Raw genomic sequence first — 21,313 nt, 5'->3', positions numbered from 1 at the left:
TTTCCTCTCATATGTGTTAATTTCTTCATCATCATTATGAAAAGCCTTAAGAAAACCAGGTTTTGCTGAGTACTCAAATGTTACACTTGGACTCTGGAAGGCTACTTGAGGAAGCATGTGATGTCAAGCTGTCTTAAGAGAGCTTCAATGTCAAACTGCAGGTTTACATGGCAGTAATGACGTTTTGGTTCCACCTAAGAAGGAAACATATGCCAACACAGACTGAGATCAGTTCCAACCCCTGCTCCTGACCTGCCTCAGTATATGAGCTACAATGACAATGTATACTTGCTGCTCAAAACTTCTAAACATACTCAGATTTATATTTACCATTATTTTGAGTGTTAAGTAAATGAAATATTTTCTATTCAATGTATTAGTATCACTTGTGCTAAAAACAGGACGAGCTTGCAGTTGTCATCTCAAAAGAAAGGACATTACCTTACATCTCTACCATATTAAGCATACTGAAAGGACTTGAAGTTCTCTATAAATTCATATAGGATGCTGCCAGTCAAGTTCTTTCAAACTCTAGAGAGTATACAGGTGACATGTAGCTATGCAATACTAATTGGAAAAAAGGAGGCTATTGAAAAATGTATATGATTTCCCCAGAAGTCATCCTTCTTAATTTCTTTTAAAAAATATTTTATTTACTTGGTGAAGTAAATAAATGACAATTTACTTGAAGTAAATAAAAGACAATTCTAGAACTCTGGACAAAAGAAAAAAATAAAGGTAGGAGAAAGATAGAGATCATGTACAGTGACATTTTCCCAGAGCTTATATGACCATCACCAGCTCTTGTGAGGGAGCTCAGAGCAAGAAAGGATTCCTCTAGCTTACTGGACAAAACACTGATCTCTTTCCTTTAGGAAATCTGTCACTAGTACAAGGCAAGATATATGAAAATTGTCCCCATTGTTTAAATAACAGGATACACACAAATATCTAAACCTACCAGAGCTGGAGGCAAACATGCCATGAAGTATTTCTTGTTTCTGTTCAACACAACAGCAGTTTATGTGTAATAAACTAGATGGAGGGCTACTTTTTTCCTGAAATCACTACACATTTGTCACATGAAATTTTGCCACACTCCCAATTCCCACTCATTGAAAACTAGATAAAGTATCAAGCACTGAATATCTCAAGATACAAAGAAAAGGTCAATACACTTTTTCATATAAGTGTGGCAATGGAATATTGAACAATGGGCATGGCCTCTCACAAGGGAGAGCGCTGTTCCTGTGAGACATGTTACAGATCCTTTTGTGCATTCTTAAGAAAAATGAAATCACAGCTGTCAGAGGTTGAAAACTTCAGCCAGAGAACTAATGTATTGCTAAGTGGACAATGCTTCAACATGTATTAGAGTAAATTTCCATCTCATCTGCCCACCACCATTCAACACTCTCATAGCATGAGATTTGACAGCTTTGGTCGCCAGTTATCAAGGGTGAAACTGATTTTCCACTGGAAAATAATGAAATACATTTTTAATACACTCTTACAAATTGTGAGAATGGCTCAGGAAAGAAATCTTTAACAAAGAGCAAAATAACCAAAGACTAATGTAATTTATATAACTGGCATACATAGAGGGTAATATGTAGTTTCATTCTAACTTTAAGCTGAACTGAGCTGGAACCTGTCTTATTTTCTTGTATATACATATTTTCTGTAGAGTATTAGTCAAATGAACACAGCCAGTTTCTTTCCTTGATATAAATATGTACACTGAAGAGGAAACTGAATGAGAAGTAACTTTTTTTTAACAGAAATTACTTACCCTCCTACTTTATGGGGTTTTCTTCCAGAGGGTTTAAGCAGTTCCACAGCATTTTGAACTGAGAGCTCAGAAAAAGCTTATATAAATTCCTGTCTTATAACCCAGTCACAACTCAAAGGACTGATGACAAATGTATTTTTAGCTCACTCCTTTTCAGTAGCACTGTAGGAGAGTTCTGCAATAACTGCATGAGATTAAAATATCTGAAAACTCGCAGAATAACAACGCAGACAAAAGTTACAGAAACGTTTCACCTGCTGAGATCTCCCTAAATAAGCACAAAACAGGAGAAGTAGCCCAAAATCCTGGCACTTACTACAACACAACAATAGTATGGTTTACAATACATGTAAAACCATAGATTCACTGATTCATCAAGCTAATTAATCACTATCATTATTTTCTGACAATTTTTAGGTACAAAAGTATTTTTTCAAGCATTATAGTGTGGTTTCTTGGTGGCTTTTTTTATCATCCTTTGTAGTTAAAATTAGCTATTCAATGTGAAAATATTTCTCTTAAAGGAGAAACATTACAAACTCATCTCAACTTTATGTGGCCATGCTGTTACCAGCTATGATTTGAGACCCAGTTAAATTTTATTCTGTTCCCTTCAGAAAGCTCAAATAACTCTGGCACAACTAGATGGAATTTACCTGTCCATGTATTGTAAAATGTGGTTTTGTGCAAGTCTGAAACACAGCTGAAAGCTAAATGAAAACAACAGGAAAATTCCAAATACGTATCACAGAGATGATATATCATAATTGCCTATCAGTGACATCTGATAGGGATCAAATTACTTTATTATTATTGAACTTAATGGACTTTAAAAGACTGTGGATCAACCTCGCAAACTATGATGGCTGAAACCAGGGAGATTATTTACATCATTACTGACAAGTTTATCACTATATGTCCTGACATGTATTTTATTGCTTTTCAAGATGTATTTACTTCACTGTAACAGTTTTTACACTGGAAGTCTAGTCCCACCTAATAAACGCCAATTAATATGACAGAAAGCCATTGTGACAGAATGACAAAGAATTTCTGCAACTAATTTCCACAAACTGAGGAACTGTTTTTCTTTCACTTTGTTACATTGGATAATAATATAATTCTGTAACATTGAGTATCTCTGATCCAAGATTAGATGTTGCACAAGTACAAGAAAAAACAATGTATTTCAGTATACCTATCTTCTACTTAGAACTTTACACGGCAAATGTATGGCCCTGCTCCGGACTATCTGTTCACTATTCCACCCACTTATCCTCCCTCCTGCTCCTAATAGATTTTTTCTGATTAACTGAAAGGGATGTGTACTTTGTTTTCCCAGGGTTAGAGAACCTGAGTTCATGGAAAATCCCCCAGAGCCTTTTCTCCTTCAGTTATAAGGATCAGTCAATATGGTTTCTTTAGGGAAAAAATAATTACTTCCATTTTTGCTTCTATTAAAACAAATCTATTTATACCAGTCTCCAGAGACTTTGAGAATTGATAAGTGTATTGTTAGGGACAGATTATTTTATGAGTCCATCCCATAACATGAGAATTCTTTAAACATCTTTTCCACCAGGATGCTGAGCAACTGAAACAGAATATTCAGGAAAGAGATGTGAAAAGGCACAGATAGTTGATTTTGCTTCCATTGCCAAAGTCTAGACAACTTGAATCCTGTCATCTGTTCATATGATGGGAGAAATATGAGACCCAAAAGCTGAACTACAGACAAATAAGTTCTCTACAGCAATAAGCTTTCCATGCAAAAAAAGAGAAAAAAAGGATTTGGAAAAAAAATCTTTACACTTTGTTGAAATATGCATAAAACTCACTGACTCATTAGGGTAAATGCAGGAATTAAAACAACAACGTTAATTATACAACTACATTCTTGCATGGGGATGACATTATATGTAACACATGGATTCCGATTTTGAATCTTTTGTTTCAAAATTTCCAAAAAATTTAAGTATGACCTTTTAGAAAAAAACTTTCAAAACCCATCAGTTTGAGCATTAGTTAATCATTAGCTAGCATGCCTGTCCCAGAGCACAACAGGCAGCTGTAGCGTATTTTACCCCTTCAGTTAGCTAGTAACCCAGCACAACTGCCACCACTCCCCAAACAACATTCACAGTACTTAAACGGCCAGCATGGTTTACACTAAACCAGTATAATAGACTGCATTAGTAACTTCTACATTAGCCAGTATTTTTTCTTCAGAAAACCAAAATGCAAATTAAGAATTCTTTTAAGTAGTAAGATCTTAAAGCAGAAAAATCATCTTTGGAAGTTACAAAAGTAGCATGCCTTCTACTGAACAGGTGAACACTTGGCTGTGTAGCTGGTGCCATACTCAAGGTTTTGGCTTCTATGATCATGGATCGATCTGTGAGAAACCAGGTTTGCTGGGAGCTGATGGGATTCATCTGATCAAGCGAGGCAAGAGCCTTTTTGCTGATGCATTAGGAACCAACAGGGAAACACTTGTGAAATGCTGCAGAAGAATTAGGGCTTGTACCTCTTAAAAAATGACAGTACAGCTATATGCTTCTACACCGACACACACAGCTTGGGTAACAAACAGGAGCTGGAAGCCACTGTGCAGCTGAAAAGCTGTGATCTAATTGATACCGCAGAATCAGATCACTGGAGAGCTGCAATCACTGGTTATAAACTGTTCAGAAGGGACAGGCAAGGAAGAAAGGGGGGGGTCCCCCCAATGCAAAAAAAAGAAAAAAAAGTGCATTGGCTGCACAGAGGTGTGTTTGAAAAACAGCAATAAACAGGCTGGGAGATCACTAGTGAAAAAAATAAGAGGTCAAGCCGACAAAGAAAACCTCATGGTTGCTGCTTACTACAGGCCACCCCATCAAGAGGATGCTGCCAAAGCATTCTTACTTCAACTAGAGGAAGCATCATGCTCGCAGGCTCTGATCCTGCTCAGAGACTTCAGTCACTCTGAAATGATGCATTTTTATTTTTATTTACTATATAAAACTCTTAAGTCTATTTACTTCTTAGCTTTTAAATATTTTTTTCACCCTGCATTATGTGTTTGTTCAAAGATCTGAGTTGCTATAAACACTGTCTTTCCTGAGCTCCTTATTACTACCCATTATTTCAGGGTCTACTGTAGATGATACCTTTTTTCAGATCATGGCTTCTCAAAAAAAGTTTGTCACAATCTTTTTGCATTAAAGAACAAAAATATAAAACCCAAAATAATGCAGGTTGTGCATCAATACCGTTATCCTCAATGTATTTTTAGGCTTTGGGGCCATCATCACCCCACAGCAGCACTTACTTAGCCCTTTCCTGATTTGCATGTTCTAGAGAGTCTCGGGAGCTGAGGAGGTTGAGATTGTATAAGTCTTTTCAAGTGTTATGAAACATAACCCTTTTGCCCCTCCAGGAGGATTTCAACGTAAATCTTCAAGCTAATGAAGTCTTAAACTATGAAATACAGAATGGAGCAAAAGCAACTTTTCCATCTTCTAATTTACAGCAATTCTTTCACATTTGCTCTACAGTATTTCTTTTTCACCCCACTTCCAAAGGACTAGCTTTTTTCCTAACACCTGCTCTCTTCCAAACAGGCCTCTTTTAACACTCCTTCTCCCGTGAGTTCTGCAGAAAAACATTACAATTCCATAAAGAATATCTATTTTCCTAATGTATAAAAGAATTTCAGAAAAAGAATGAAAAGGTAGTATTTAGTTTGTTGATCCAAAACTTAAGTGATAATGAAAAAACAGCACAAAAAGACTGCATAGTTCCTTTTTTTGAAATCACAAGCAGAAAGTGGGACTGATATAACCTTAAATGCAGTCATGCCACAAAAATGTTAAAGCTTCAGAACATAGCAGTATTCCAATGACTCAGAGTTACTCAAATTAGTTTGCTTTGTATCTAATACACCAACTTTCCTTCTGAAGTCACACCTTACCTTTGCTTCCATACTGCTCTGGTGGGAGGTCAAAAGGTACAGGAAAGTATGTTGCTGGATTATCACTTTCTGAAAGCATTTTTCCTTTCACATGAAAGCAACCTTTGTCCAATCCCTATGAAGGAAGGGAAGCATACAGAAGAAAGACTTAGTATCTCTGGGGGGAAAAGACAAACCTAATCCACAACAGAGTCTTTCTCAATGAGTTATTTTAATAAACAAAGTATTTTTCCTCCATTATTGAGATTAGATACTTCCTAAACAACTCAGCTTCTCTTATTACTACTATTTCAGGCTCTCCTCTTTAACATTCACTGGCTTGGGTCCACAATGGATATGCTCTACCTTCTCAGTCCATTACATGTATACCAATCTTTTTCCACATTCACTAGGTAAACACGCTTGTGGCCTTGCTTGTGTAAACAATTCTACCTAAATTGAGTAAGGTCTTTGTGACAGGCTGCCATATGGGCAGCGTATGTCAATACAAGATGTTGCTGCTTTTGCATAAATGCTTACAGACATTGGAATAAAATTTTAATTATTAAACAAAACACCTCTGGCATTTAACTAAAGAGAAAAGCTTTTAAAATTTTCTCTTTGCTGTTTAGCTTCAACCAGACCATATTAGAAGTTCAGTGTGCTTCATGAACTGAATTTTTAAAAATCAACTTCTGATACAGAAACAAGTCTTCCAACCTGTGCTTTTCAGATGTCTTTGAAAACACTAGCCATATATGCTAAAAGACTTTAATGAAGATTTGTAACTGCTTGCATAAAAGTTTCAAAGACTATATTCACATTAGAACAACAGTGGATTTCAAACAAGATTAAGGACTACAAAAAAAAAGCTAGAATACAATACAAGAGCAGACAGATTTCAAGCGATTCAAGTAACTTCAGTAGATGATATTGCTTCATCATTTTTCCAAGCTGGATCCCATTCATAAATTATAATGAGTTACACAAAAGCAAATCTCTAATACTGAGATTTCCAATAGCCTATGGTCAATCAAGTATAATTTGATTAGAACAGATTATAAACTTAAAGGCTGTCAATCTTTTATTAATTATTTCTAAGACATTAGAAATAATTAGAAATTATTAGAAATAATTAGAAATTCTAAGAACTGTATTTTTCTTCCTAAGAAAATCCTGGAATAGTTTGGGTGGGAAAAGACCTTTAAGGGTCATCTATAGTCCAACCCTCCACAATGAGCAGGGAAATCTTCAACGAGATCAGGGTGCTCAGAGCCCTCACCAACCTGGCCTTGAATGTTCCAAGTGTACTCAATGGATAACATGTTCCAGTATTTCACCACCCTCATAGTAGATAATTTCTTCCTTAATCTGTCTGAATCTATCCTCTTTTAGTTTAAAAAAATTCCCCCTTGTCCTCTGACTACATGCCCTTGTAAAGGTCCCTCTCCAGCATTCTTGGAGGCCATCTTCAGGTACTAAAAAGATGTCTACAAGTCTTCTCCAGGCTGAACCAACCCAGCACTTTCAGCCTCTCAAAGGAGAGGTGCTCCAGCCCTCTGATCATCTTCTTATGGCCTTCTGGAGCCACTCCAACATGTCCATGTTGTTCTGACGTTGGGGGCCCCAGAGCTGTATGTAGTACTCCAAGTGGGGTCTCACAAGAGCAGAGTACAGGGGCAGAATCACCTCCCTTGACCTGCTGGTCACACTCCTTTTGAGGCAGCCCAGCATACAGTTGGCATTCTAGGCTGCGAGCTCACGCTGCTGGCTCATGTCCAAACATTAATGTACATATTATCCAAGTTGTAGGAGTCATGAGTCCAAGTTCTACTGGATTACTGTTTTAACTACCACTAAACAGTCCCATATTATTCAAACATACATGCTGGCTGAACTGATAGTCTCATCTATATACAATACTTTTACAATACTACAAGTTCTTTTTGGCTGAAGTTTTACTTCATCAAATGTTAGCATTTTAAATTAGAGGAAGCAGGCATTCATATGACCACACAAACCACTGGATGGAAAGCAGCCTTATGCCTTTTTCTTTGATATTCCAAGAATCATAGTAACAGAGAAAAGGGAGGAAGAAAAAAAACAGAAAGGGAATTTAACAAACTCCTCTAGAATATAGATGCTTTTGTTGTCCCCTAACCCAAGGTAACAGGAAATTGCTAGCTGTGAAGTAAGAAACAACATGTATTATTTCAGGGATTGCATAAGAGCCACTGCCTTTCAAATAAAATAACAGGGAAAACAAGGTCATGCTGAAGGTCTATGTGAATGAAAATGAATTTCTCTTCCTTACATCATTAAGGTCAGTGGAACTTTCATATAACCTCATTAAAACCAGGCTACAGCCTTTTGTAGAGCTTAGCCTTTAAGTAGCAAGCAGTATGTTCAAAACAAATGCAAACAACTCACAACAGGCAGGTTTTAGTCCAGGTGGCATGCAGCCCTACATTACTCTTAAGTAAGGTGACATTTAAATTGCAAACTAAAATGGCTTGTATGAGGCTTGGTTGCCTCAAGCACCTGTAAGCTTCTCTTGTCTTCTACACACAGCTATGGGAGAAACATGGAATGGCAGAGAAGGCTTCTCTGCTGTACCGAGTTGGTTCCTATTTTACAATGAATTTCATATGCATGCCTGATCAAGAGCAGCCAAGTTACACACCTGTTGCCCAGCATCATCCGAGTTTAAAATCTGTGTAACCATAGCTATCAAATCAGGGCAGAACACCTCCTACATAGGCCTCTATGTACATACATAGAAATCTCAGTTTAAATCCAGTATCAAGAACTATGCCACATGTATTCCATTCCAATTCATAGCAGGGGGTGCTTTTCACACAACATGAAAGAAAACAGCATCACTTATAGGACATTTTTAATCTCATTTTCTTTCCTGTTACCCATCTTATTTTCAACCCAGTAATATTTTTGTTTCTGCTGCATTTCTTCTACCCTCTGTGCCCTGTTATTACTTCAGTGTTTCCTCTCAGGTATTTTGCTTCTTTTTCTTGTTCTACACCTTAGCCTTCCTCTTCCTTGCTCCTCCTCAGTAGTCACCCATTACATTTTCCTCTCTTCTGAGAGTTTTCTTTCTTCTCTGATGCCATCTTTCAATCCCACTAGACTCCAACAATTGATCCTAAAGTTGTTTTATTTGTCTGTCAGACTCTAACCTGTAGAGATCTTCTATTTGGGAAATGTTTTCCTCAAAATGCTGTGGAGTAAGAATCTAGGTTATTGAATACATTTTTTAACAAGGCTCTCTGAGGAGATTCACGTGCTTTTAAAAATAACTCTCACGTGTCTGTCTTCACACAGAAATTGTAATAAGTCACACATTTTGTCTGTTTTAAGCGTTTCCTGGATGCTGGCAACTCTCATTGCTGTTTCCAAAAAAGAAACCAGCAGGATCTTGCCTGAAAAAATTCTGTCTGCCTTGTAAATTTTCCTCAGCCATATTCTATTCTTTTTTCCCCTCTGTAACTGTATTTTGTTCTTTGACTGAAACTTACAGCAAAGCATTTTGAAGGGTTGAAATACATTTCTCAGTTGGAAAAGCATTTTTTCATTTGGACTTATGCAACTTTATAGTACATTAGCACCATGCAGGCATTGGGAGGGTGAACGGAAAAGGAGAACAGCTTTTAAAATCCTACTTCCCAGCTCCCCCCCCCCCCCCCAAATCCAAGCCAGACTGCAGATTATTGAAAAAAACAAACAAACAAAAAACAAACAAAAACCCCAAGACATTCTACTCAAGTGGGAAGTCACATTGATATCAGTACAGTATTTTGAAGCAGGACACAGCTATTATTCCAGCAGATGATTATGAGACTATCCTTTCCCATGCCAGTAAACAGAAAAAAAAAAACCCAACAAATTATTTTTAGGTCTATTTTCTAGCCCAAAGCCATTTTTAGCCCAACAAAACTATTTAAAAAAAATTACTAGTTTTGGCAGGAAAGAATTAAGGATGCACACAAACTTTACAGTAACCATGCTCCTCTGGCCAGGAGAATATACAATGAAATCCTCAGTATTGAGGTGCATTTATTCAAAACAAAGCTTTACTCAACTGTATGAGAACATTTCTTTGCAAGTAGCCAAAAGAAGTGACAAATTGAGGTTCCTAAACTTGTCAACCCACAACCAAATACCACACAACCACTCACTCATTCTTCCCCCTCTCTGCCCACTGGTGTCATGGACAGAATTGCGAAGAGGTAAAACCTGTGGGTTAAGAACAGTTTAATAATTAAAGTAAAATATAGCAATAATAAAAAATAGGAAGAAATCCTAATGACAAAAAAAGGAGCACACAATACACTTGCTCACCACCTACCAATCAATAGTGAGCCCAACCTGTGCAGCGATCTGGGCCTTCAGGGTAACTCCCACCAGGTTTATATATTGGGCATGATGTGCTGTGGTATGGAATACCCCTTTGGTTAATTTGGGTCAGGTTTCCTGTCTCTGCTCCCTCCCAGCTCCCTGTGCACCTCCTCCCTGGCAGAGCATGAGAGACTGAAAAGTCCTTGACCAGGGTAAGCACTTCTGAGCAACAAATAACACATTGGTGTGTTAGCATTGTTCTCAGACTAAAGCCAGAACACAGCACCGCACCAGATACTAGGAAGAAAATTACATCTGTCCCAGCTGAAACCAGGACAAAATCCAAAGTTCCTCGGCTTGGAAAAATGTGCCTCTGGGAGTCTTTACCACTGGACTTTGAAAACTCTGCAGCAGTTCAGTGAACACTAAAAGCAAGGCTTAACATCCTAAAGTCCACATATAAAATCTTGGTTTACCTATATTGTATTTATTTCCCCACACCCACTCCATTTCATACAGAATAGAAAACTTCATCTGAAACTAGATAAACCAAACAAGAAAGTGGTACATTACTCTGGAAGTTAATGTTACAGTCAAACAGCTTAACCTACTTGATTTTGGTTCTGGTCTAAGTTGAGCTATGGCCTAAGGTGCTTGGTTCAGTTGTTTGAACTCAGCAAAAATATAAGCAGTTCAGTTCTGATGACCACACACACACATAATGGCTAGCTGCTCTCTGATGCAGATGCAGCTCACTCATCCCCACAGGCAACTATAAAAGAAAATATTACTCATTACCACCGAATATTCACCATATAGTATTTCAGATTCTGCAACACTGTGTTAATTGTGACCGATTATCTAGATATAATTGTATCATCTGATAGCACTTAGTTGGCAGTCAAGGGTAAGTTCTCAGTTTAAGAGCAACTACTATATTTCTCTTTTTATTTCCAAAAGCTGACTGGCTGGTACCATATTCTTCAACGGACCTTTCAGAAAATTTAACTATTCCACAAATTATCATTTTACAAGCTCAGTTTCTCTTAGAACCTTATCAGACACAGCAGCTGTGAGAAGGAACTATTTTAAAAGGTTTCCATTAGACAGTTCATTAAAAAAAAAAAGTAAAAAAAAAATGCAGCATGCTTCCCAGAACTCCATACTGTTAGATGACAGGGCACTCTCAACATTTTACATCTTAAAGATGTAATTTAGTTCAGCCTCTGGAAAGGAAACCCCAGCAGCTGAAAGAGCAAGCTGAACACAAGTGAGAGTAAAAATGTAGGAGGTGAGAAATAGAAATGGAGATAGAAAGGGAAATGCAGTTCAAACACAGGACACAATCTTCTTTTACAAACACTTTTTAATCAAGAGAAGCATGTGATCTAATGTCAGCATCAGCTGATTTTTCCCTAGACACTAAAACTGTAAGTGATAACAGCTGCTGCTACATTGAGAACAACCATTCAACATATTTCTGAGAGCCTGAGAGGCCTAGACCAAACCTCAAAGAGTAAGTTCTGGAAGCATTTTAAAAACCAGATGAAAATTTGCAGTCAACAGATGGCAAGTGAGGAATGATCCACTTCCAAATTTGTATTCAGCAGAAAATAGAAGGCACAAACCGCAGACTTCGTGGAGTTTTTGACTGGGAATATTAAGTGTGTGCTATCCAAATCCACCAAGGTACTGCGGCCAAGTGGTCTAAGGCACTGGATTAAGGCTTTAGTTTCTTTGTGAGCATGGGTTCAAAATGCACTGCTGCCAGGAATCTTTTTTTGGTTGGACTATGACCTTTAAGGTCTTCTCCAACCTAAACTGTTCTGTGATTCCACAAAGCTAAGTCTTAAAGTCTACCAGAATAAGTGTCATTAGCTTTGAGATCAAGCTGCATGAAACAGTTTGAAGAAACAGAACTATCAGAAATTGGCAGTATTATATTGGCATTCTAATAGCTGGAACATACCGAGTCTCTCGAGGCCGAAGAACACTCAGTCACATCTCAAAGTACTTCATTTACTTTGTATTCTGTATATTTCTAATTGCAAACAAAAACAGCCAAACACAGCATACTTTAGAAAATCTATTTTCTACAACTGTCAGTCTGTTCCTAGTTCATCATTATCTTCACCTAAGATTAATCTGCCGGATAGTATGTTAAAGCTACACTGAACCAACAAAAGTTGTCGAGGTCCCTCTGGATGGCATTCCTTCCCTCCAGCGTATCAACTGAACCACACAGCTTGGTGTCATCAGCAAACTTGCTGAGGGCGCACTCAATCCCACTGTCCATGTCAGTGACAAAGATGTTGAACAACACCGGTCCCAACACCTATCCCTGAGGGACACCACTCGTTACTGGTCTCCAGCTGGACATTGAGCCATTGACCACAACTCTTTGTGTGCAGCCATCCAGCCAGTTCTTTATCCACCGAGTGGTTCATCCATCAAATTGATGTCTCTCCAATTTAGACACAAGGATGTTGTGTGGGACAGTCTCTAACGCTTTGCACAAGTCCAGGTAGATGACATCAACTGCTTTGCCCCTGTCCATCAGTTCCGTAGCCCCATCATGGAAGGCCACCAAATTGGTCAGGCAGGATTTCCCCTTAGTGAAGCCATGCTGGCTGTCACCAAGCACCTTGTTGTTTTTCATGTGCCTTAGCATGCCTTCCAGGAGAATCTGCTCCAAGATTTTGCCAGGCACAGAGGTGAGACTGACTGGTCTGTAATTCCCGGGTCATCCATTTTCCCCTTCTTGAAAATGGGGGTTATATTTCCCTTTTTCCAGTCATCGGGAACTTCACCTGACTGCCATGATTTCTCAAATATGATGGCCAGTGGCTTAGCAACTTATATTTGCCGGCTCCTTCAGGACCCACGGATGGATTTCATTAGGTCCCATGGACTTGTGCATGTTCAGGTTCCTAAGATGGTCTCAAACCAGATCATCTCCTACAGTGGGCCCAAGGTCTTCATTCTCACAGTCCCTGCATCTGCCTTCCAAGACTTGGGTGGTGTGGTCAGAGCCTTTGCCAGTGAAGAGTGAGGCAAAAAGAATCAACAACATGTCTTGAGCCATGTCTCATTTGGATGAAGGGCTATACAGAACTTCTTTAAGCCCTGCAGCTAGTCAGTACCCTCCTGTTGAGATTCAAGTTCTGCAGGAGATACAGCTATAAAATACCTGTTGATTTCAATTTGTAGAGAAAGCAGCTGTGCACGTACCCAATATTGGAAAAGAATTCAGGCATCATTATGTTAGCTGGTTTAAAGCACAAGGAATCCTCTGAGTGCCAGTGCCAGTACAAGCAGGGAGTGAGAGCAGCCTTGGACAGGCTGCTGTCATGGTAGGGGGTGGTCGTTTGTAGGTTGTTTCGGGTTTAAGTGAAAATCTTGCATATTGCTCAGATCTGAAACAGGTATGACCACTCTTGGCAAAAAGACTAACTCAGTTATTCTTGATATTCTACCTTTTTGAAGCATATTTTCCAAAACAATGCATGGAAAACCAGAGCCAGAACAGGAATATTCAAATTACGTAAAATGACTATGCAATCTGGTGATCAGTTATGTTCATATGAAGAGCTTCATTCACTACGTGTAATCATACCAGTCCCATATGTAAATTTGTCACTTGGCAGCATCTGGAAATAACAGCAGCCAACTTCTTAGAACACTGTTTTGTTCCTTGAGGTCAATTGCTGTTAAAAGTTAAATCTGTTTGCACAGTTCTTTTGCCCAACACTTCATTATTCTGGTATTATTAGTTATTTACACAAATAATGTTGGTGGGGTTTTTTTTGTTTAGAGTGCAGTGATACCAAAACCAACACATCCTACCATAGGAAGTCATAGGATGTTTTCTTGTTTCAGTCTGACCAATGTATTTTTGCTAAGTCTTCTTCTACATAAACCATGCTGGAGAACAGTAACTGAGATTGTCTCTAAGGTTCACAGTATTAGAAACCACATTACTACAAGTGAGATAAGGGGGTTCTTTAGTTACAACCAGAAACCAGTCTTAATATTGCAATCTTAGGAGACTACAATTATACAGTTATAGTAAACATTTTTACAGTGTTATAATATTAGTAAATATTCATTTGTACATTATCAACAGAAATTACAAGACATTATGTGAACACTTGTAAACATTATCTAGGAAAGGTGTATTCTTCATCAGAAAAATATTTCTATGGACTTTTAGTATATAAATGTTTTTTCAGATAAACTTGCAATTTCTCCTCTTAAAAATAAGAATTTTCACACAGGACAGTTCAAATGGTTTCTGATCACAGATTAACTACTCTTGATAACATTTCTTTACTAGCAGGTTCACCAGAAATCTGATCACAGATTAACTACTCTTGATAACATTTCTTTACTAGCAGGTTCACCAGAAAGAAGGCAGAATCAAAAAAAAGGAACAAGAAGTCTGCATCTCCCCACTATCAGGCAGTAAATCTAAAAAAGACAAAATAATCTTAAAGGGAAGCTTTTTTTCTTAAATACACTGCACAATTAAATCATGGGAGTCACTACCACAGGATCTGTAGAGGGCTAAAAACCAGAAGGAGTAGCTCAACAAGGAACTTGATGTGTTAAAGAGAACAATCCAAGTTGTGGCTACTAACCATCATTGTTTGGAAAGCCTTAAAAATCATAGGGAACATACATTAAAGAGATCACATGCACACTGTTTACTGTGCTAATCCCCATGGCATCTGCTACAACTGCACTAAGACTAGACTACAAGGTAGATGGACCTTAGTTATAACAAAAAGGTTTTATGTCTCCTCCACACACTGGAAGTTATTTTGGGTCAAACCTGTCTTCTACAGACTGAGAATGTCATCACATTAGGTTTAGAAGATACAATCCTTCAGCTTTTGAACAACCTGTTATGAAGGTGTTCTTGGATTTGCATCAGAGATTTTACCAGAGGCATTAGAAAGTCGTCCTCAAAGCAGAAAGTTTTGAGACAGACATTGCTTTGCAAATGAATTTTGGGGAAAGAAGAACATCAATCAGTGTACCATTAGGAATTGTTTTTCAAGTTACAACTCGCACACATCACTTCAATGTGAATATGCACTCGCAACTGAGTTTTAAGAAGCACAAAAGAGACTGGATCATCCTTTCCACCAGCTTTTAGTATATATTACAATTTAAATTATTACTGCCTTTCAGGAACATAACAAAAGTCACAGCAACACTAAATCCATTCTTGCTGTGTAGGAAAACAGACTCTTTCTCCTTTACACTGTGCAACTCCACTTGCTATTAGCTTTCTAACATGGAAACACAGAACCTGGTAAGTAGATTTAGTCACATTAGCATGCACCAATATTTGCAGATTCTCAGTATATCCCAGGATTTGTACTTGAACTATGAACTTACAAATGCTGAAGGCAAGAATAGGACTCCGAGTTCGTAAGAACGGATCATCAGTTGGGTGCCATTTTTCTCCAGAGCTCCCCAAGCTGCTTTAGATAGATTGGCACTGCAAAGAGAAAGAAAGCCTTTCAGTAAGGCATAATCTTCACAGCAGAAAATGCTCATGTACCACAGCTGTAGCAATACACTTCTAACAAGAGAACTTCACTTCTACCAGAAGAGTCTCTTCCATAGAAAGTAATTTGGGTGTTATTCCTTATTGCTATTTTTACAGCACAGTGGGAGCAGCAGAAGCATACTTGTACAAAACATGTGGATAATTATACAATCCTACTTGTGTCATACAGATCTACAAAACTAATTCAGCCTCCTGAATGGTCTCGCCATCTTCTTTCTTCAGAAAGGAACTTGGTGAAAGAAACTTGGTATTGGTAAATAGCTACAGTTTGATGACTTAGGAAGATTAAAGGTCAGCTCAATTATGACTAGTTACATTACAATACATTAATATTTTTGCAAGTGTTAAACAGTATCTTTCATTCCTGGCATTTTTTTCTTTGATATATTTATGAAGTATTTATCAGACAGGTATTTTTATTTCAGTGTGCTTTCAGAGCCATGTTGTAGTTAATCCTTCCTCAGTAATCTGCTGTGAAGTAGAACAAGTTGGGAGTCAAACAATAAATGCAATTCTGTTGTCAAAATCTACTTCCACGTCAAAATGCAAAAGCTTAAACATTACATTTTAACTGATATCCTGGATGCTTTTTTTATAGTACCAAATTGTGGAATAAGAAACATGGGGAAAAAAAAACCAACCATGAATTTCTGTATTAGAGGGATTCAGCATCACATTTCAATAACTTAAATCCTTTAAAAAGCACCTTAATCACTATTGCTATGACAGGTAGCAATATCAGTGAGTGATGAAAGTTAGACAGAATATAAAGAGGAAAAAAAGATTAAAATGACCGAGCATATACAAGTAAGGATATAAAGATCAAAATCTGTAATATATAGAGTTGCACAAAAATCAGTTTTGGCAAAACTGAAACATATGTGTATTTTTCATTCACAATAAGACAGTCTCCCCTCATGTCAAGAAATTTCTGCTCTCTCTTTCGGCTTCTTTAAGAACCAAACAATAGAAATACAAAGCTAGACTTCAAGCTAGAACAGCTCAATCTGACAAAAGGGCAGATTCCAAACGCTAGGTATCTACATGCTTTGCAACGATAAGGCAGCATAAGGATAAACTTCAGCTTAATCTGTACCTATTTTTACAAACCTGCACATTCATGTACAGCATGTTAAAAAAAACTTAACTCAAGGTTTAAAAATACTTATCACTTCAGCTCATGCTGAAGCCTGAAATTGGCAGTTAAAGCTCAGGTAAGATTATAGTGTGATTGCAAACAGTTCCATAACACAATCATTGCAACCTGCAGCACCCAAAAGGGCAATGCAATGAAGAAACATTAAATACAGACAAAAATTCCTATCACTACTTACAGTATTGTAAGGATTATGGCAGTAACTCACCCAGGCCTACAATTAACAAGAACCTTATATGTGATTAAGTGAGAGTGTACTGTTAATCATTTACCTTGTAACTAAGAACCATGCAATCTTCTGGAAGTCAGGAGAGGATCTCATGTATGTCTTAATGTGAGGCATAGCATGACTTCGACCTGAGACTTCAGCTGACCATTTGCTAGAAAAGAAAAGGAGTTCTTTTCATATACAGTTTTATTTTGAGGACTAAAAAAATACTTGCCATACTACAGTGCCATATTCTCAGTAATACTACACTATACTTGTCACACTTAATAGTCATTTCCCTTACAGAAAGGCTGAAAACACTAACTGAATTTTTAATCCTGAAATCCAACCTTACTAGTAGTCAGAAGGGCAGGATTTCCTTTCTTTACAAAGAAATCAGACAGATAATTCTCCTCGGTATATTAGGCTCTCCTAACAAGTTTTTCTGTTCCTCCACTCCAGCTAGCACTCAAGGAACCAAGTCCAAACTTCCAGCCAGTATTTCTTTGTTTGAAGACTATCATGCCTTTAAGGCAAAGGAACTTGACACCAAATTAAACCTTACAAAATTCCCCAATCTTATTACAGTTTATTATACATGAATTAGAGGAAGGGAGCAACTGACAGATTCTTGACACTACCCCTCTTCTCTTCCGTTTTCTGTGCCTCTAAGCCACAAAGAGGCTGGAGGGCTTAGTACAGTAGAGGTCATATCCATGTGTATATATAAAAACTAGTTTAAAACAACAAGCCATTTCTGCCGTAATTCAGCATCAGTGTTACAGAACTGTAACCAAGCATCAAATACACGCACATAATTGAATATATATAATCATGGTATTTAGAAGCACTTTCCATTCTCAGCTTAGTCTTCACTCACAATCAGGAAGAAGGCTTCTAAATACACATTTTCATACACTTTTCTTTCCTCAGTATGGAACATAATAGGCTCTGATTTTGGTTGCCACAATCTTACTTCCCTAATTTAGCATTCTCTTATAAAAGGCAAATAAAGAATCAATCAGCTTTGAAAAGCTTCTTAAGTAAACTTCAGTGGGTTCATTTAAAAGCCTGAGAAGACTGAAGTGGAAGGGCTGGAATTATTTACCTCAGCTGACTTTCAGGACTAACTTTCACATGAGTTAAGTCAAGAGGTTTTCCAGTTCAGGCGTCAAGACCTACTTGAACATCCCTATACTGTGATGAAGGAAGGAAAACTGCTTCTGAGAACTGGTCCTGTATTCCTGAAGGGCAAGAGTTGAAACACTGTATGTGCATGTGGAACAAACTAGACATCATTAGATGTTGATGCAAGCCACACTGAAATCTGTTTCTGAAGACTAGACCAAGATATGTATGATATAGAAACAGCTAACCAAACTTGTGTTTCCCTAAAGATCTCTACACTTTCCATACTGAAAGACTGCAAGGCTATACAGAGTCAATGACTCTTGTTAACAGCTTTATCTCACAACTGACAGTTTAGGAAAACATAAATTTAAGGCACAAAAATAATTAGGTAACTCCAGTCACATTACAAGAATGAAAACCAGGAAAACAGTAGAATTGGGAATTGAACACTGATTTTCTTTAGATCTCACTGCCTTACTCAATGACAAACTGTGTTTTAGCAACATTACTACTGTTTTTCTTCCATTTACTAATCACAGTACTCTAATGGCAGTTAGTTTCAATTACAAGTGACTGAAACTGGTATTCCAGAAAGTTAAAATTAGAAAAGGAAACATACATTTTGTCTGTATTTTCTTTAGTAGGACAGCATAAATATGTAAGGACAAAAAGGGAAGAGTGCTTATGTTCTCTGATCAGGATTAGTTTTTTGGATGTGTTCTGGGTTTTTTTGCTTGGTTGATTTTTGTTGCTTTAGGGTTGTCTCTTCTAAAAATTGTAAATATCTTACAGAAAAACTCAGATTATTTTGGTAAAAGCACTATTAGCAAACAAGTGTTCAATAAATGTTTTCTCTTCAACCTAAAAGCGCGCTTACCTCCAAACTGCATAATTGAGTGACAAGCCAAAAGAATTGGAAGTGGTTTCAGATGGGTACAATATCTCATTTAATCTATTCTTAATACAGCTAAATTTCAGCCTCACCATGGAATTTGGTATATTTTAGATAATAAAAAAGCAAAAACAGATCACAAAAAAGCCTCAAGTAAAATACAAGAGCAGTTGCTTTACATAGCAAAGATGAAAGCATATGCCAATAAAGCAATTTCAGGATACTTGTCATCAAATTGGCTTAACACATCTTAAACTGTAAACTTGTCATCAGAACGCAGCCAGCAGAGGATGTAAACAGGACTGATCTCACCTTGCAGTAAACTTCAGGCATATTCAGTCTCAGAGATAAATACGGTAAGTTACATGAAACTAGCTTTGAGAAATTCTACAGAGCAGAATCACATCTTGAAGTAGTTACTTTTTTGCCAGTTAGAGGTCATGGTATCATGTAAACTAAGAGTTCAAGTGTGGGGCGAGGAAAAGGCATATTACCAGAATTTGAACAGTAAACTTGAAAGCCTTTTTGTTGTTTTTCTTTTTATTTATTTTTACACTTTTACACTCCTAGGAATAGAACTCCTTATCACTCACAGAGCTTAGTTTTGACTTTAAATCACTAATTCTGATACTTTAGCAGTAATTTGCTGCTACTCCCAGTCTTCTGTGGCATTCCAATCAGTAGCTTTTATTCTTTTTAATTATGTAGCCTCTAATGCGATGATTAGGTGCAATGAGGTAATCTCCTTTCTAACACTTACAATACAACAGCTTTTGCCCCTTCCATCCCTTCATTTTTCCAATTGCATTTTTTGAAGGGTAGAGGAAGTGTTCTCTACCATGAATAAGGTATCTTGTGCAATATAGAAAACATGTTGCACTCACTTGCACGGCACTACAAATGTGAATGCTTACAAATTGTTGCTTTTATGTTATTAACCACTTGCAAAATTCCAAACATATGGTTTTAAGTGTCTGACAAATATTTTACTCTGTGATGAATTTCTGAGTTTGAAAAGGAGAATACACTGCAATCACAGTCCATTTAGCTGAAAGACATACAGCAAGTATGTCTTGCCACCAGTGCCTGATATTCCTTGCACAAATGCAACACCATTACTCTTGACTATAAAAGAACAGCAAGTCATTTATGATGATCTCATTTATGATGTTAGGGGAACACTGTAGTTCTTCTGAGAAGAAAGACATTCTTCAAAACTCTACAGGCCTGAAGAACACAAAGCTCTGACAAAACTATGATTATGGACTTGTCAACAGCAAATCAAAAACTCTTCTCAAACCAACTTCAATTCTTTGAAACTAGAAATATGACAAGGCAACTGCGCAAACATAAGGCATATGGTTTTAAAAGCCAACCAATTAAAATAAATTAAAATACAACGTTTTATGTACTGTTAAAACTGGTCAACTGTTTCAAAAGCAGCAACTAATAGGAATCATTGAGCATTGCAAATCTCTCCTTATCAATCAGTAATACCGAATGCTGAAAAGAAAAACACAGCAACCCTACCAGAGAGAAAACTGAGCAAATTGCACCATTTACACAGCAGCTAATCTGACAAATCAGTCTAGTAATTCTTTGTAAAGATTAGAAAAGTGAAATCAGTATTAAGTTTTAGTTCAGTTGCCTTATTCTTTTGAGAAATTACAATTCAGAGCACCATTTCAGGTTAAATACACTCAACTGGCAGAAAATATAGAAAAGCAGACTACAGACATAAAAATTGTATGCCTAGGGAAGAGGTTCTACTTCTTTAGATGAGACTATAAGACACCATTTACAACCCCATTAAAATCTCTCACTACTTGTAAAACAGAGCTATTCCTTCTCCTTTACTCCAAGTATAGAAGTATTTCTCTCCCTTCAACTCTCGTAGGATCCTTGGTTTCTTGTTGGTTTTGTATTGTTTTCCAGCAAGGTAAAGACAAATTCCTCTAATCCCTCTACTGCCCAAAGCTTTGCATTATGGCAAGTCTTTAGAAGATCTTATCATATATTTAATCTATTGAAACAGGACCAATCATTTCTGTGTCTCTTGGGTTACCACAGATAAGATTGTCTGCTCTACGGTAATAGTTTACATGCAGGCCTCCTCAAGGAAGAGTGTCTTGTATTACCGCAGGGTAAGCATATGCATCTGGGAGGTCACTACAGAGGAATTATGCAGGGGCAATTCTCATTGGCAAGCAAATTGCCAGATGAATTTGAAACAGCCCTTTTGCCACCAGAGCAGGACCACAGTATA

The 21,313-nt window shown here is 37.4% G+C and overlaps 1 protein-coding gene across 1 annotated transcript in view; it reads right to left on the bottom strand.

Moving 5' to 3' along the window:
- The window catches only part of TDP1 (tyrosyl-DNA phosphodiesterase 1), a 43,701-nt gene that overhangs the window by 5,730 nt on the left and 16,658 nt on the right, over positions 1–21,313 (bottom strand). Inside the window, exons 12-14 of the mRNA XM_057413407.1 lie at positions 17,089–17,196; positions 15,486–15,588; positions 5,748–5,862 (exon numbers count right to left, since the gene is read on the bottom strand). Of these exons, the coding sequence (XP_057269390.1) occupies positions 5,748–5,862; positions 15,486–15,588; positions 17,089–17,196 (326 nt within the window). The remainder of the gene's footprint in view (positions 1–5,747; positions 5,863–15,485; positions 15,589–17,088; positions 17,197–21,313) is intronic.

The sequence above is a fragment of the Pezoporus wallicus genome, unplaced genomic scaffold (assembly GCF_028554395.1).
Source record: "Pezoporus wallicus isolate ANWC-B61680 ecotype Strahan unplaced genomic scaffold, APGP_CSIRO_Pwel_v1 contig_3017, whole genome shotgun sequence".
NCBI lineage: Eukaryota > Metazoa > Chordata > Aves > Psittaciformes > Psittacidae > Pezoporus > Pezoporus wallicus.
This window is presented reverse-complemented; position numbering and strand designations above follow the sequence as displayed.